Source organism: Quercus suber, unplaced genomic scaffold (genome assembly GCF_002906115.3).
Source record: "Quercus suber isolate HL8 unplaced genomic scaffold, Cork oak 2.0 scaffold_38, whole genome shotgun sequence".
In the NCBI taxonomy this organism is placed as follows: domain Eukaryota; kingdom Viridiplantae; phylum Streptophyta; class Magnoliopsida; order Fagales; family Fagaceae; genus Quercus; species Quercus suber.
The window spans coordinates 1,252,908-1,268,067 of record NW_027069503.1 but is presented as its reverse complement, the minus strand read 5'-3'; the positions used below and the strand labels follow the sequence as shown (position 1 = coordinate 1,268,067).

The 15,160-nt window shown below is 34.9% G+C and overlaps 2 protein-coding genes across 3 annotated transcripts in view; one reads left to right on the top strand and one right to left on the bottom strand.

Moving 5' to 3' along the window:
• Window positions 1–8,134, top strand: part of LOC136061478 (putative F-box protein At2g02030) — a 33,585-nt gene extending 25,451 nt beyond the window's left edge. Inside the window, exons 1-3 of one of the 2 annotated variants that reach the window (XM_065771002.1) lie at window positions 4,793–4,888; window positions 5,127–6,467; window positions 7,799–8,134. In XM_065771002.1, coding sequence (XP_065627074.1) covers window positions 5,149–6,441 — 1,293 coding nt within the window. In that variant the 5' untranslated portion in view covers window positions 4,793–4,888; window positions 5,127–5,148 and the 3' untranslated portion in view covers window positions 6,442–6,467; window positions 7,799–8,134. Of the gene's footprint in view, window positions 1–4,792; window positions 4,889–5,126; window positions 6,468–7,798 lie in introns of those variants that run through there. The other variant, XM_065771003.1, reaches the window with a different exon arrangement.
• A 3,194-nt stretch (window positions 8,135–11,328) lies between these two features.
• On the bottom strand, window positions 11,329–14,101 carry LOC112029636 (F-box protein CPR1). Its single transcript, XM_065770999.1, has 2 exons — window positions 13,042–14,101; window positions 11,329–11,664 (listed from the first exon to the last, which is right to left on the bottom strand). Exon 1 carries the CDS (start codon window positions 13,872–13,874, stop codon window positions 13,068–13,070), a length of 807 nt encoding a protein of 268 aa, XP_065627071.1. The 5' UTR covers window positions 13,875–14,101; the 3' UTR covers window positions 11,329–11,664; window positions 13,042–13,067.
• Between the last annotated feature and the right edge of the window lie 1,059 nt (window positions 14,102–15,160).

Genomic DNA, 15,160 nt, shown 5'->3' with positions numbered 1-15,160 from the left:
TTTTTTTTTTTTTTTTTGTATTGTATGTAGCAATTTCAATTTTTGGCTCAAAAATTCATTTTTTTTGTTATTTTCTAGGCTGAAAAGTATGAAATTTTATTCTATTAAACTCTTTCATTTTTAGCTAAAAAATACAAACAAAAGAGGTATTAGAAATTACAAATATTTCTATTGTTTTTCTCAAAAAAAGAAAATGAAATTACATATATAGGCCTTTAAAAATCAATAAATATGATAAATATTCAAAAGATTAAATTATGCAGATCACTTGATATTGGTTCCATATTCTAGTGGGAAATTTTCTACAAAATCTGCAAACTTGACTGATCACAATGCAAGTTTTATTTATTTTTATTTTTATTTTATCAATTGGGCCTCTCTCTTCATCACATTGGAAAGTTCTTTTGAAGTTGAAAATCCATGAAAGGTTCAACTAATCTTACTTATTGGGCAGCATCTTGTAATGCCTGGGTCTATTCCCATCTCCTCCATAGCCTCTTGGGTTTTTGTTAAAAAGTGAGATGTGCTAGTCCCTTTTGGCTCTTGTCCTTGTATTTGTTATGTTTTTTTTTTTTTTCGTCTTCTTCTAATAAAATCATTTATTGAGCCAAAAAAAAAGTGATAGAATTTGTAATTAAGGCTTCCTAAAAATGAGAGATTTTCTGAATTTGTTAATTTATTAGTTGGTTAAAATAATTCAGTTGTATTGAACTAATATCAGCTGTATTTTTAAATCAAATGCATTGTAGTCACCTTGAATTTGACTAAATTTTTTTACTAGATAAAAGTCTAGTTCTTAACAGATTTCAAATGAAGCATTTGACTTATGAATCTATCGCAGAAGTATTTTACTTTTGGTTGCATCATTATTACTTCCTAGTTTCAATTCTTTCGAAATTCTCTTTTTTCTTTTTAAAGCAAATTTTTTCTGCAATTTGTGTATGGAGTGCATTGACAAGAGTTCCCAAATTCTGATGCATTAAATAAGCTTGTTTAAGCACATTGTCGTAACCACTGTATACGATTATTGTTTTTGCCATTTTTGTTTGCAACAATTGAAAAGATCCAAGTTGAAGATGATTAAGCCAATCATGCAGCAAAACAGGAGATGATGATACAGCTGAAGCAAAGAAAGTTAAATTAGGCTAATTAGCCAATCATACGTAGAAATAATTCATTTTCAAAACAAAATTACAAAACTAGCAACTCTTTTAAAATTCTCAAGAGTCAAGAGAGTTCATATAATTTCTGTTTTTTTTTTTTTTTTTTGGTAAACCATGATTGATGCATAAAATTAGGAATTAACAAGTCTGTTACAAATACAAGTTTGCTTTATCAAAAGCCAGGATACTATCCACTACAGGCAATGGGTTCAAAAAGACAACAAAAAATGACAGTGAACTTGCTCCTAGTCTGGCCAGAGCATTTACGCATTGGTTAGCTTCACGGTAGGTGTGAATTATCCACTTGTTGGGAAACGTCCTCGATAGGTTCCTACAATCAGTTAGTAAAGGTTCCATCAACAAATTTGAAGAGTTATTATTCACGAGTATCACAACACTTAATGCATCAAGCTCCACAATCAGATTATTCACCCCAAGCTCTTTAGCCAAGATTAGGCCATTTCAAGCATTCACATCTGATTTTTACAAAAAATTTTATTTCACCATCTCAAAAGCTACTTCATCATTTATACTATACCATTTTACAACATACCTAACATCTCAACTTTTATTTTCCTATTCAATTCATTAAAATAATATATACTACCCAATAAAATAATATAATTCAAGCTTACTATAGTGTTACAGTGCCATCCTACTAGGGCTATCCAAATCAACCACCCGCCCGCCCAACCCGCCTGGATCCGATCCAAAACCACCCAATCCGATGGCTCTGGCGGTTGGACTTAGGTCCCAACTCCAAAACCCGACGCTAGCAGGTCAGGTTTCGGATCTCTTCCTCTAAAATCCGTGAAACTCGACTCACCCAAATTCCATTAAAATCCGGCCATTTTTTCCAAATTCTGGCCACTTTTTTCACTTAAATCCATCGATTTCTAGCACAATAAACACAAAATTTGGCCAAGCCAGTTATTTCTCATCACGATTTGGCAGAAATCTCATTGGATCCGACGAGATCTCACCGGATCTGGTGAGATCTCGCCGCGTTTCGATGGATTCTGGTGATTATCGAGTTCATCCGAAACCGACAACCACCCGCCGACAACCCGAACCGACAAATCCGTTACTATTATAGGTCGATTATGGGTTCAAAAATCACCCACTCGATCTTGTACGGGTCGGTTGCAAGTTGGGCAAAAACTCAATCCGCTCGACCTATGGACAGCCCTAAATTCTACAGTGCTATAGAGCCATCCTACCCAATAAAATATAATAAACATTATACAATTTTTGTTACATGCCATCCTACATTTAGGATGGCACTGTAGCATAATTGCAAATTTTTTTGCAATTGCAAGACCAGGTAACATGGTTTTTTAAGGCTCTATCGCTAAATTTCACCTAGGTATGGCATATGAGAGATCCAATACTAATGCTTAATGCCCATAGCTCTGCAATGAAGCTGCTGGTGCTCATAATGCTCATATAATTTCACATTCCAAGTTATGTCATTTCCAATAATAATTATCACAAAAATAACAAGCCATGAGAATTGTCATTGAATAAGTCTAGTGCCACGACTCGCCCATGTGGCAAGTTATGGTTGGTGGACAACAATTGTAAAAATTTTATTATTTTATTATTTTTTTATTCTCTTTTTTCTCTCCTGTTTCGTCACTTTATTCTTTTTTTTTTATTATTCTTACTTTTCTCTCTCCCATTTGCCTGAGTCTCTCTTCCTCACTCATTCTCACTCTCAACTTCTCCTTTCTTCCTTCCTTTAGAGCACACCGTTATCCTCATCTGTCGCCGATCTCACCAATGTCCATGTCTGCGCTCCACAATCGTGGGTTCAATCTTCATCCACTTTGCTCTGCTATTTTGTTGTGTTTTGTGTTTGATTGTTTGTTTCCATTGGTTTTCTCATTTTGGGTATGTGGGGTTTTTGATTAATTTTGATATTGGACTATCTAGGCTTCTTTCATTTCCTGAATTCTATAAGGTCTATATTGTGCTGCCACCGGTCTCACTAAGTAGCAGACCTCACCAAGCCGCCGCCGATCTCACCAAGTAGCAGACCTCACCAAGCTGTCGCCTAGCCATGACCCACGAACCCGACCACTAATACAGCCACAGCAACCCATGGTTGTGGTGGTTATTTTTTGGGTTGTTGTAGATTTTTTTTTTCCTGGTTGTGGTTTTTTATTTATTTATAAGGTGGTGTTGGTGGATGTGGGTTTGTGCTAGTGGTAGCTGTCGGTGTTGTTGCAGCAGTGGTTGTTGGTGGCTATTGTTGCAGCAATAGTGGTTGTGCTGTTGTTGTTGTTGTTGATGATGAGAGGAGTTAATATATTATTTTAATGTGTTGTAAATATTATTTTAATGTATAGAATTGAAGAAGAAAACATGTGATGAATGAAATATTGTAAAATGATGTGATAAAATAATAAAGTAGGCTTTTGGTGTGTCAAAATGACATTTTTTATAAAAGAGTTGATGGGAATGCTCTTAGCTAGCATTAATTTAAGTCTTCCCCAGAAGATCCTAAACCATTGAATTCATTTCCACTCTCAATCTTGGCCATGAAACTTCTTCAGAGGATACTTATTCTGAGATCGGTGGGACCTTTACGTGTGACTTGTTTGAATTAAGACAGGCTTTGCAGTTTGCACTAACAAAGCCCACGAGAGGGAGATCAGAGGTTCTTCAGATTGAGATCAGGTGCAATACCTAGGGTATTACACTTGATGCAATTCTTATAAATGGTTGAGATTGATAGTTACAAAAAGTAACTTTTAATCTCAACCATTGATTCAAAAAAGTTAAGAAAAAAATTAAAAGAAATAAAAAGTTAAAGTTAAAAAAGTGAAAAGTAAAAAAAAAATTTATCAATGATTTGGGTGAATCGGATCCTAATCCGAGGTTCTTCAGTGTGTTCATGAGAAAGGTGGAGAAAGTTTTCAGCAAAATAAGCGGTATCTAAACATACCACTTATTTTATTGAAAATTGAAAATATTGTAGTAAAATAATTTTTAAATGTGTGAATAATACTATAAGACCTAGTTTTAAAGTTTTTTTTTTTTTTAATAAAGTACTTGCGGGTCTCTTGAACAATGCACGGGGCTAATTGGAAAAACATAATTTTACTTTCTCTTCCTATACGGGACCCACAGTGCACATGAAACGCTCTTCCCAAAAAAAATGTGAAATGCAAACACAGTGCTTTTCATCAATGGTGTGTTTGGATATCGCTTATTTTGCTGAAAACACTATAGCAAAATAATTTTTAAATGTGTGAATAGTACTGTAAGACCTAGTTTTAATTTTTTTTTAATAAAGTACTTGTGGGTCCTGTGAATAGTGCACGAAACCAACTGGAAAAACATAACTTTACTTTCTCTTCTTGCACGGGACCTACAGTGCATGTGAAACGCTCTTCCCAAAAAAAAATATAAAATGGAGACGTAGTACTTTTCATCAATGATGTGTTTAAATATCGCTTATTTTCTTGAAAATACTATAACAAAATAATTTTTAAATATATAAATAACATCGTAAAACTCGTTTTTAAATGTGTACATAATTCCGCAAAATCCATTTTTAATGAAAATTAAAAAAGAAAAAAATGGGTTGGTGGTTTACGGACGCGTAAACAGTGCACGTGCACGTGAACGCTCTTCTAACCAAAAAAAAAAAAACGCAGGCGCGTGCTTTTCAGCACTATCCAAACGAAGGCTGTTCTGTCCAGATCATCTCAGCTCAGGTTAGTCTCCTTGGCTCTCTCTCTCTGTATTTTGTTCACTCTGTTTCTGTCTTTCTTTTTTTTTTTTTTTTTTTTTCTCTGCTTTGTGTTGTTTGGGTTAAATTTCAGTGAGATTTTGTGGGTTCTTAATATCTTTTACTGGGTTTTCAGTAGGTAGAGTTTGGGTATAATGATTTTCCTGTTGAGCAGTGGGGGGTTTTGTAAACAATAGTATTTTTCCCATTTTGTTTTTTTGAAGGGTTTGAAGGAAGCAGAGAACAATGTTAGACAACTTACCAGCTAAAGTCTCCAAATCATTATTCACTAAAGAAGAAGAAGTAGCGATGAATGACTTTCTACCTTCCGAAATCCTACCCAATATTCTCTTACGCCTACCTACAAAATCCATTGTAAAGTTCACCTCTGTCTGCAAAACATGGAGATCCCTCATCCGAAACCCTGACTTCATTTCTGCTCATCTTAAGCTTTCCAACCACAACCAACCCCTCCTCCTCTTCAGGTTCTGCTCTGACGGCCGCCTGAAACGGCCCTACCTAGATTACCTAGTTAGGGACACCGATGAAAAAGAAGTCTACAAATTGTATTGTGACAACCAAGATTTCAATGAACATGCCAGGTTTGACTTCCCTTTTCATACTCTAGGCCGTACACCAATATTTAGGGTGGTTGGTACTTGTAATGGCCTTGTCTGTGTTGAGGATGATGGTTTATTGGGCAGAATTATTCTCTGGAACCCTTGTGTTAGAATGTTTGTGGAACTTCCTACACCCAGTATCACCTATCAGGGCTATCACGAGGAGGATGGGTATGGGTACGATGCGGCTACTGGGCTTGGATTTGATTCCAAAACTAATGACTATAAGGTGGTGAGGGTTGTGACAGTTGTGGATGTGTGGAGGAGAAGCGACTGTGTGTCTCCACCAAAGGTTGAGGTTTACTCACTTGCCACAGGTGAATGGAGTATGGTTACAACTGCTTTGCCTGGTGCTGTACATCCTCGTGACCCTATGCCTTTTGTTAATGGCGCTCTGCATTGGGTTGCTTTGAGGAGAATTAATTACTTTAAATATCGCAACTTTATTACGGTGCTCGATTTGGGGGACATGGTTTTCCGCGAGATAACACTGCCTATACTTTCGGATGAAAAAGATTATGGAAATGAGTCTTTCATTTATCCCTTTATTTCAGCATATGGGAATTCCCTTGGCCTGATTCATGGGGGTCGTGGTCTCTGTTTGAATGTATGGCTGATGAAAAGGTATAAAGATGCATCTTCATGGACCAAAATTGTGATTTTTCCTCATATAGGTCTCTTGGATCAAGCTATCAAGGACATAGAAGATGTGGGTTACGGGTTCAAACCCAGTGCCAAAGGTTTTAGGAAGAGTGGTGAGGTTGTAGTGGAATTAGGTGAACAACCGTTCGTCTCACAAGACCTCGAGACACAAGAGTGTAAAGATCTTCCGATTTCTGCATGTAACTATACTTTCGTTGGTTCTTATGTAAAGAGTCTAGTTTTGCTCGACAAACCCAACCGTGCAGCAACTTATTAAGGAAAATGAAAGAGGAACAACAACAGGCAAGATGCATTTTATTTTTGTGTTTGTTTTTTATGGTTTTCCATTTTGCTCTTTATATATACTTGGCATTGATTATGAGTTAGATATGAATATAAATTCTTATTCTGATTTATTACCTTAATTGAGTGGCTATGTATTTAGGATAGATTGCTTATCATGTTTATGGTTGCTGATCATATATTGAGGAGATAGTTGAGTAAATAGCGTGTATACTCAACCGTCAAAAACACAAAGTGGCTTGTATTGCTTATCAGCTTTTAGCACACTTATTTATCAAGTTGTTGAAGATAAATGGACATTCTGAATTTCATGCTTCCTGCGACTTACAATTTGCATGGCATAGATAGATGTACTCAACATTTTCTTTCTTGATAATGTTATGGTGACCTCTTTGAACCTCATGTTTTCACACCCTTACTAAATGTTACTTCATGTTCTCTTGGATTCTTAAAATTTCTTTCCTAAAATGTCAGTTTTGATCTTATTATGCTAAAGATATTGCTTGTACAATTTAAATCTTCTATTTCCTTTGATGCCTATCTTCTTTTACTGAAAACATTCCCATAGAGCAATGTTCATGAACAAAGCAGCTCATGAATGGTTATTAATAGCTTTGGGTGCTTAGAATTGAAAATGATTTCTTTATAATCTTCTTAATGAACTATTTTTGATATATTTTGTTTCTTAGCATAATTTGAGTATTTTTATCCCAGTAAAGTAGTTATGCTTAGATGTATTGTTTTGTTGACTCCATTTTATTCCTCTTTTTTTTTTTAAATATCCTTCCCTCAATCTTTTGTGAATGAGTTAGTATTTTTTATTACACAATTGTATGAAGTAGAAGCAAAAGCCAAAGTGAATAGACCTTAATGCAAGAATTGGGGTTTCACGCTTTAATGGGATGTAGTTGTATTTCTTTGCAAGTCTGGTAGTTTTAATGGGATGTGTTTGCTTTGTGACGTATTGTCTTCAGCTTACAAGATTTTGTTGATACTATTTCTATAGATGTGTATAAGCACTCAATGTCTTTGATAATTGGTTTTGCCCTTGGGTTTTTTATTTATTTTTTTTTAAGAATTAGTTTTGCCCTTATTTGGAAAGGAAAGTTCATGAAGTTCATAGATAGTTACTGTGATCTTCAGCCAATGAGCTTTAGTTCAAATGACACTACCTCCCTTTGCAAGATTATCGGTTCATAGCCCAATAATTGCATGTGTGACTTATCAANAAAAAGGAAAAAAAAAAAAAAACTGTGGTCTTTATCTCCGATATACATTCAACAACGCTTACTTGTTCCTGATTTGACATTTTTGTGGAATATGCTTTACAGTTTTTGAGGAGGTTCTATGCTGCAAATGTGGACATAGTTTCAAACCCTTTTCATGTGCCAAAAGGATCAGCACCATATTCAAATCCTTTGGGTTGAGTTCAGCTAGGTGAATGACTGCTGCCACTGTTCAAACTAAACCTTTATGAATCTTCCTTTTGTGAAGCTGGTTGATTTTTTTAATTTTTTTTTCTTATGCCTTGCTTTTGTTTTGCCTAGGAATTGGGTTTCAATAATCGTCCGTGTAAATCTCATGAAAATTTTAGAGATTGTAACATTTATCTTAATATAAAACTTCATTTTGAGTAATAGTGGAGATAGAAACAAGTGATTGTGTTATTTTGTGTTCTTTGCAGGTAGAAATGATATTTTTTCAGTTGATACTTCCTCATAATATCTGGCTTTCACAGAAAATATTTACAGGATTGTAGTTTCTTTATGTTGTTTGTGGACAGTGAACCCATCTGGGTCCAGATAATACTGTAAATTCAAGATGGGAGTTGCCAAAATTCGATTAGTCTCTAAAAACCCAATAGCACTGGCAGTTTCTGGTCTAAAAGTCCATCTAAGCCATTTGATTTGGAAGAACTGAGCCTTCTCATGTGTTGGATGTAGTTCTAGTGACATAGACATTATTCTCCTAAGAATGACACACCATCAGATACTGAATTTCATGATACTGGGTTGGGGTATCTTTTAGTAGTAACAACTAAACAGGAGGGGCTGAAATTTTGGTTGAGAAGTTAATGCTCCTAATTTGCTAAGTAGACCTCGAGAAATGCCATAATATGAATATGCATGTCAATAGACATTGAGAGCCGTAATCTCTATTCTCTCTATTATTGGATTTCAAGCTTTTCACAAACTATATTTGATCATACATTTAATCATGTATAAAGGGGTGGACGTGGAGATGATTTATGTGTTACAAAAGCCATAGATGTTCTGAAGTTGCTGGAAGCATGGTTGTCAAAATCCCGATCTGGATCTTACGATCTTACAATTTTACGATCTTATCTGCCCAAAATGATCTAAATCTTTCAAGGTTCTTAGCGATCGTTCAGAATCATACGATTTTGACAATTCCAAACGATTTTGGTTTCTTGTAATCTTCTTTAATTTAACAGAAGGTTTAGTTGGATCCAAATGAAAAATAATATTCCAATAGATCAAGTTTTGCTATACTAATATAACGAGATAAAATGTTAGTTGAAAACAAACAAAAAATAACATCCCAATAAAGTGTTACGTTTTGAGATTTTTGACATCTTAAATGATGCTCACAAATTGATGTAATGATGCATGGTAATTACATCAAATTACTGCAAATTTTTTATTTTTTATGAATGTATTGTTTATATGATTATTTAATATACCAATTTGTTTTTTTTTTTTTTACTCAAATAATGTAGGATCTTACGATTCACAATCCGATCCTACAATTCACACTTAAAATAATTGTGATCAAATCCAAAATGGTATTTTTGCTTCTTCTTTTTCACCTGCTGTGAAGGGTTGTGTATCTCAGAGCCAGAGGTCCAATAAGTTGAAGTGCTCACCAGACAATCTAGTAATCTACACCCTTCAAATGTAGGACATGTGCCCTCCTAAAACTAAACAACAACAACAAACAACTACTTTACTCAATCTTTAGTCTTTAGTCTTTGCTCTTTCCTCTAAACATGTCCCAAACAACAACCTCTTCACCATCTCCCACAAGACATTGTCCTCAACAATTTGGCAAAGCTACTTGTCAACACATGTATTAGGTTCATTACTTAAAATCTGCTTGCTTCTCTTCACCATTTTAGAATTTTATATTTTGACTCATTGATGGCAGTGACTGTTGGAATTTTAATATGTTACTGCTTTACCCTTCATAGTGTGAAATTTGAATGTGGACAATGATTATGATTTCAAATAAGTGATTGGTATCAATTGTGTTTGCTTAAATGCTTTGGTATTTGTGTAGAGACCCAAAAGGGGTCTTGCAATCTATGAAATTTCACATCGCCTAAAAAAGTACACAGAGATATGCTTATAAGAGTGACCTCACTTTAAATTTGTAGAAATCTTTTTCCCACAGCTGTGTGTTTGGAAGAGAACATTTGGGTTTGAAACTCTTTGCTATATTTGAGAGGAATGTCTCCATAATGGTGGATAGCTTGGAGGACATTTGTAAATGTTTTAACCAAAGTTGATTTTCTTTATTGAGTTCCACACTACTAGGAGTATTATTGGTTTCTTAGGTGATAACTGGCTTTATCTTTGAGTATGTGATAGGCAATGATTGGTATAGTTAAATCCTATAAATTAGCTGAATAGGACATGAGAATGCAATTGAATGTCCTGTGAGTGAAGTTACTTCTAGCCATGATTATCAAAATTGAGATCCTAAGTAAGATCGTTGGAGGTAGGTGGGATCGTGAATTGTAGGATCGGATTGTGAATCGTAAGATCCTACATTATTTGAGTAAAAAAAAAAAAAACAAATTGGTATATTAAATAATCATATAAACAATACATTCATAAAAAATAAAAAATTTGCAGTAATTTGATGTAATTACCATGCATCATTACATCAATTTGTGAGCATCATTTAAGATGTCAAAAATCTCAAAACGTAACACTTTATTGGGATGTTATTTTTTGTTTGTTTTCAACTAACATTTTATCTCGTTATATTAGTATAGCAAAACTTGATCTATTGGAATATTATTTTTCATTTGGATCCAACTAAACCTTCTGTTAAATTAAAGAAGATTACAAGAAACCAAAATCGTTTGGAATTGTCAAAATCGTATGATTCTGAACGATCGCTAAGAACCTTGAAAGATTTAGATCATTTTGGGCAGATAAGATCGTAAAATTGTAAGATCGTAAGATCCAGATCGGGATTTTGACAACCATGCTTCCAGCAACTTCAGAACATCTATGGCTTTTGTAACACATAAATCATCTCCACGTCCACCCCTTTATACATGATTAAATGTATGATCAAATATAGTTTGTGAAAAGCTTGAAATCCAATAATAGAGAGAATAGAGATTACGGCTCTCAATGTCTATTGACATGCATATTCATATTATGGCATTTCTCGAGGTCTACTTAGCAAATTAGGAGCATTAACTTCTCAACCAAAATTTCAGCCCCTCCTGTTTAGTTGTTACTACTAAAAGATACCCCAACCCAGTATCATGAAATTCAGTATCTGATGGTGTGTCATTCTTAGGAGAATAATGTCTATGTCACTAGAACTACATCCAACACATGAGAAGGCTCAGTTCTTCCAAATCAAATGGCTTAGATGGACTTTTAGACCAGAAACTGCCAGTGCTATTGGGTTTTTAGAGACTAATCGAATTTTGGCAACTCCCATCTTGAATTTACAGTATTATCTGGACCCAGATGGGTTCACTGTCCACAAACAACATAAAGAAACTACAATCCTGTAAATATTTTCTGTGAAAGCCAGATATTATGAGGAAGTATCAACTGAAAAAATATCATTTCTACCTGCAAAGAACACAAAATAACACAATCACTTGTTTCTATCTCCACTATTACTCAAAATGAAGTTTTATATTAAGATAAATGTTACAATCTCTAAAATTTTCATGAGATTTACACGGACGATTATTGAAACCCAATTCCTAGGCAAAACAAAAGCAAGGCATAAGAAAAAAAAATTAAAAAAATCAACCAGCTTCACAAAAGGAAGATTCATAAAGGTTTAGTTTGAACAGTGGCAGCAGTCATTCACCTAGCTGAACTCAACCCAAAGGATTTGAATATGGTGCTGATCCTTTTGGCACATGAAAAGGGTTTGAAACTATGTCCACATTTGCAGCATAGAACCTCCTCAAAAACTGTAAAGCATATTCCACAAAAATGTCAAATCAGGAACAAGTAAGCGTTGTTGAATGTATATCGGAGATAAAGACCACAGTTTTTTTTTTTTTTTCCTTTTTTTTTTTTTTTAAATTATTGATAAGTCACACATGCAATTATTGGGTTATGAACCGATAATCTTACAAGGGGAGGTAGTGTCATTTGAACTAAAAGCTCATTGGCTGAAGACCACAGTAACTATCTATGAACTTCATGAACTTTCCTTTCCAAATTAGGGAATATATTCATGAGTGAGCTACAACAAGGGCAAAACTAATTCTTACAAAAAAAAAAAAAAAAAACCCAAGGGCAAAACCAATTATCAAAGACATTGAGTGCTTATACACATCTATAGAAATAGTATCAACAAAATCTTGTAAGCTGAAGACAATATGTCACAAAGCAAACACATCCCATTAAAACTACCAGACTTGCAAAGAAATACAACTACATCCCATTAAAGCGTGAAACCCCAATTCTTGCATATAGGTCTATTCACTTTGGCTTTTGCTTCTACTTCATGCAATTGTGTAATGAAAAATACTAACTCATTCACAAATGATTGAGGGAAGGATATTAAAAAAAAAAGAAAAAAGGAATAAAATGGAGTCAACAAAACAATACATCTAAGCATAACTACTTTACTGGGATAAAAATACTCAAATTATGCTAAGGGACACAGTAAATCAAAAATAATTCACTAAGAAGATTGTAAAGAAATTATTTTCAATCCTTAACCACCCAAAGCAAGCAATAACCGTTCGTGAGCTGCTTTGTCCATGAACATTGCTCTATGGGAATGTTCAGTAAAAGAAGATAGGCATCAAAGGAAATAGAAGATTAAATCGTACAAGCAATATCTTTAACATAATAAGATCACAATTGACATTTTAGGAAGAAATTTTAAGAATCCAAGAGAACATGAAGAAACATTTAGTATGGATGTGAAAACATGAGGTTCAAAGAGGTCACCATAACATTATCAAGAAAGAAAATGTTGAGTACGTCTATCTATGCCATGTAAATTGTAAGTCGCAGGAAGCATGAAATTCACAATGTCCATTTCTCTTCAACAACTTGATAAATAAGTGTACTAAAAGCTGATAAGCAACACAAGCCACTTTGTTTTTTTGACAGTTGAGTATACACGCTATTTACTCAACTATCTCCTCAATATATGATCAGCAACAATAAACATGATAAGCAATCTATCCGAAATACAAAGCCACTCAATTAAGGTAATCAATCAAAATAAGAATTTATATTCATATCTTACTCATAATCAATGCCAAGTATATATAAAGAGCAAAATGAAAAACCATAAAAAATAAACACAAAAATAAAATGCATCTTGCCTGTTGTTGTTCCTCTTTCATTTTCCTTAATAAGTTGCTGCACCGTTGGGTTTGTCGAGCAAAACTAGACTCTTAACATAAGAACCAACGAAAGTATAGTTATATGCAGAAATCGGAAGATCTTTACACTCTTGTGTCTCGAGGTCTTGTGTGATGAACGGTTGTTCATCCAATTCCACTACAACCTCACCACTCTTCCTAAAAGCTTTGGCACTGGGTTTGAACCTGTAACCAACATCTTCTATGTCCTTGATAGCTTGATCCAAGAGACCTACATGAGGAAAAATCACAATTTTGGTCCATGAAGATGCATCTGCATACCTTTTCATCAGCCATACATTCAAACAGAGACCACGACCCCCATGAATCAGGGCAAGGGAATTCCCATATGCTGAAATAAAGGGATAAATGAAAGACTCATTTCCATAATCTTTTTCATCCGAAAGTATAGGCAGTGTTATCTCGCGGAAAACCATGTCCCCCAAATCGAGCACCGTAATAAAGTTGCGATATTTAAAGTAATTAATTCTCCTCAAAGCAACCCAATGCAGAGCGCCATTAACAAAAGGCATAGGGTCACGAGGATGTACAGCACCAGGCAAAGCAGTTGTAACCATACTCCATTCACCTGTGGCAAGTGAGTAAACCTCAACCTTTGGTGGAGACACACAGTCGCTTCTCCTCCACACATCCACAACTGTCACAACCCTCACCACCTTATAGTCATTAGTTTTGGAATCAAATCCAAGCCCAGTAGCCGCATCGTACCCATACCCATCCTCCTCGTGATAGCCCTGATAGGTGATACTGGGTGTAGGAAGTTCCACAAACATTCTAACACAAGGGTTCCAGAGAATAATTCTGCCCAATAAACCATCATCCTCAACACAGACAAGGCCATTACAAGTACCAACCACCCTAAATATTGGTGTACGGCCTAGAGTATGAAAAGGGAAGTCAAACCTGGCATGTTCATTGAAATCTTGGTTGTCACAATACAATTTGTAGACTTCTTTTTCATCGGTGTCCCTAACTAGGTAATCTAGGTAGGGCTGTTTCAGGCGGCNCAACAGCTACGGAAAAACTGAATTTTGACTTGTTCTTCACTCCCACCAATCTTTCCATTTAATGCACCATATTTTTCCTAAGACTAAAATGAGGTCTAGGTTCATGATTCTTTGTCAACCCTTATTAAATGTCCTTCCATTTATATTCCCTCCACCACTACTATATAAACCCTCCATCTCTTTTATTTCAAGGCATACAAAAAACCCCCCTCTCTTCTCCTCTCTTGAGTTCTAGTGAAGTAGAGTAGTCTTATCATATCTTGGTTTTCCTGAGACTCAAGGTATTGAGTGAGACTCATTCTCCCTCTCCCAACTCTTCTTTTCCTCCATCTTTAAGACCTCTATCAAGAGTCTCCTCCTCCAACGTATGGATATTGCATGAATGTATAATCTCTTTCCCTAACTTGATTTTTGTGATGCCATGATAATAATTTCAGATTAAAGTATGATAGTAATTATTTAAATTCTCTTAAGTCCTTGAATCTAGGATATCACCATACACACACATTCACTAGAATTTATTTTTCAATCCAAATGCAATGCTTAATAAATTGAATTAGCGTTTATCACATGCACACACTTTAAATTCAACATGCAAATTGATTGATAACATATTGGATGATGTGATAACATATTTCCACTTTGTAACATAGCCTCCGAACTTAGATCAAGGGTTAGTAAGTCAAATGCTTATTCATATAATTTTCGATTTTTAAATTGTAACTAAGAAACAAAGCCATGTACTTTATCTTAGATTGTATCTAGAACCAAAGCCATGTAATTTTCCTATGATCAATGTAAATTTCAAATTAATAAAATGAGGAATTTTTCAATTATGGTTTTCTTATTTTTCCAATAATTAAATAAGTGGCAACTCCATTGTAAAACCCTTAATCTAAGGGGGAAAATATAACTAATCGAACCACCATTTTGAGAGGCAATAACACGACTCCACCCATTCATGTGGGTTTGGCCCAACATCATAAAAACGGGCTGGGGGCGCGGTCTCTCACAGTGGCGACTCCACTGGGGATATTAAGGGCTAAACTTCA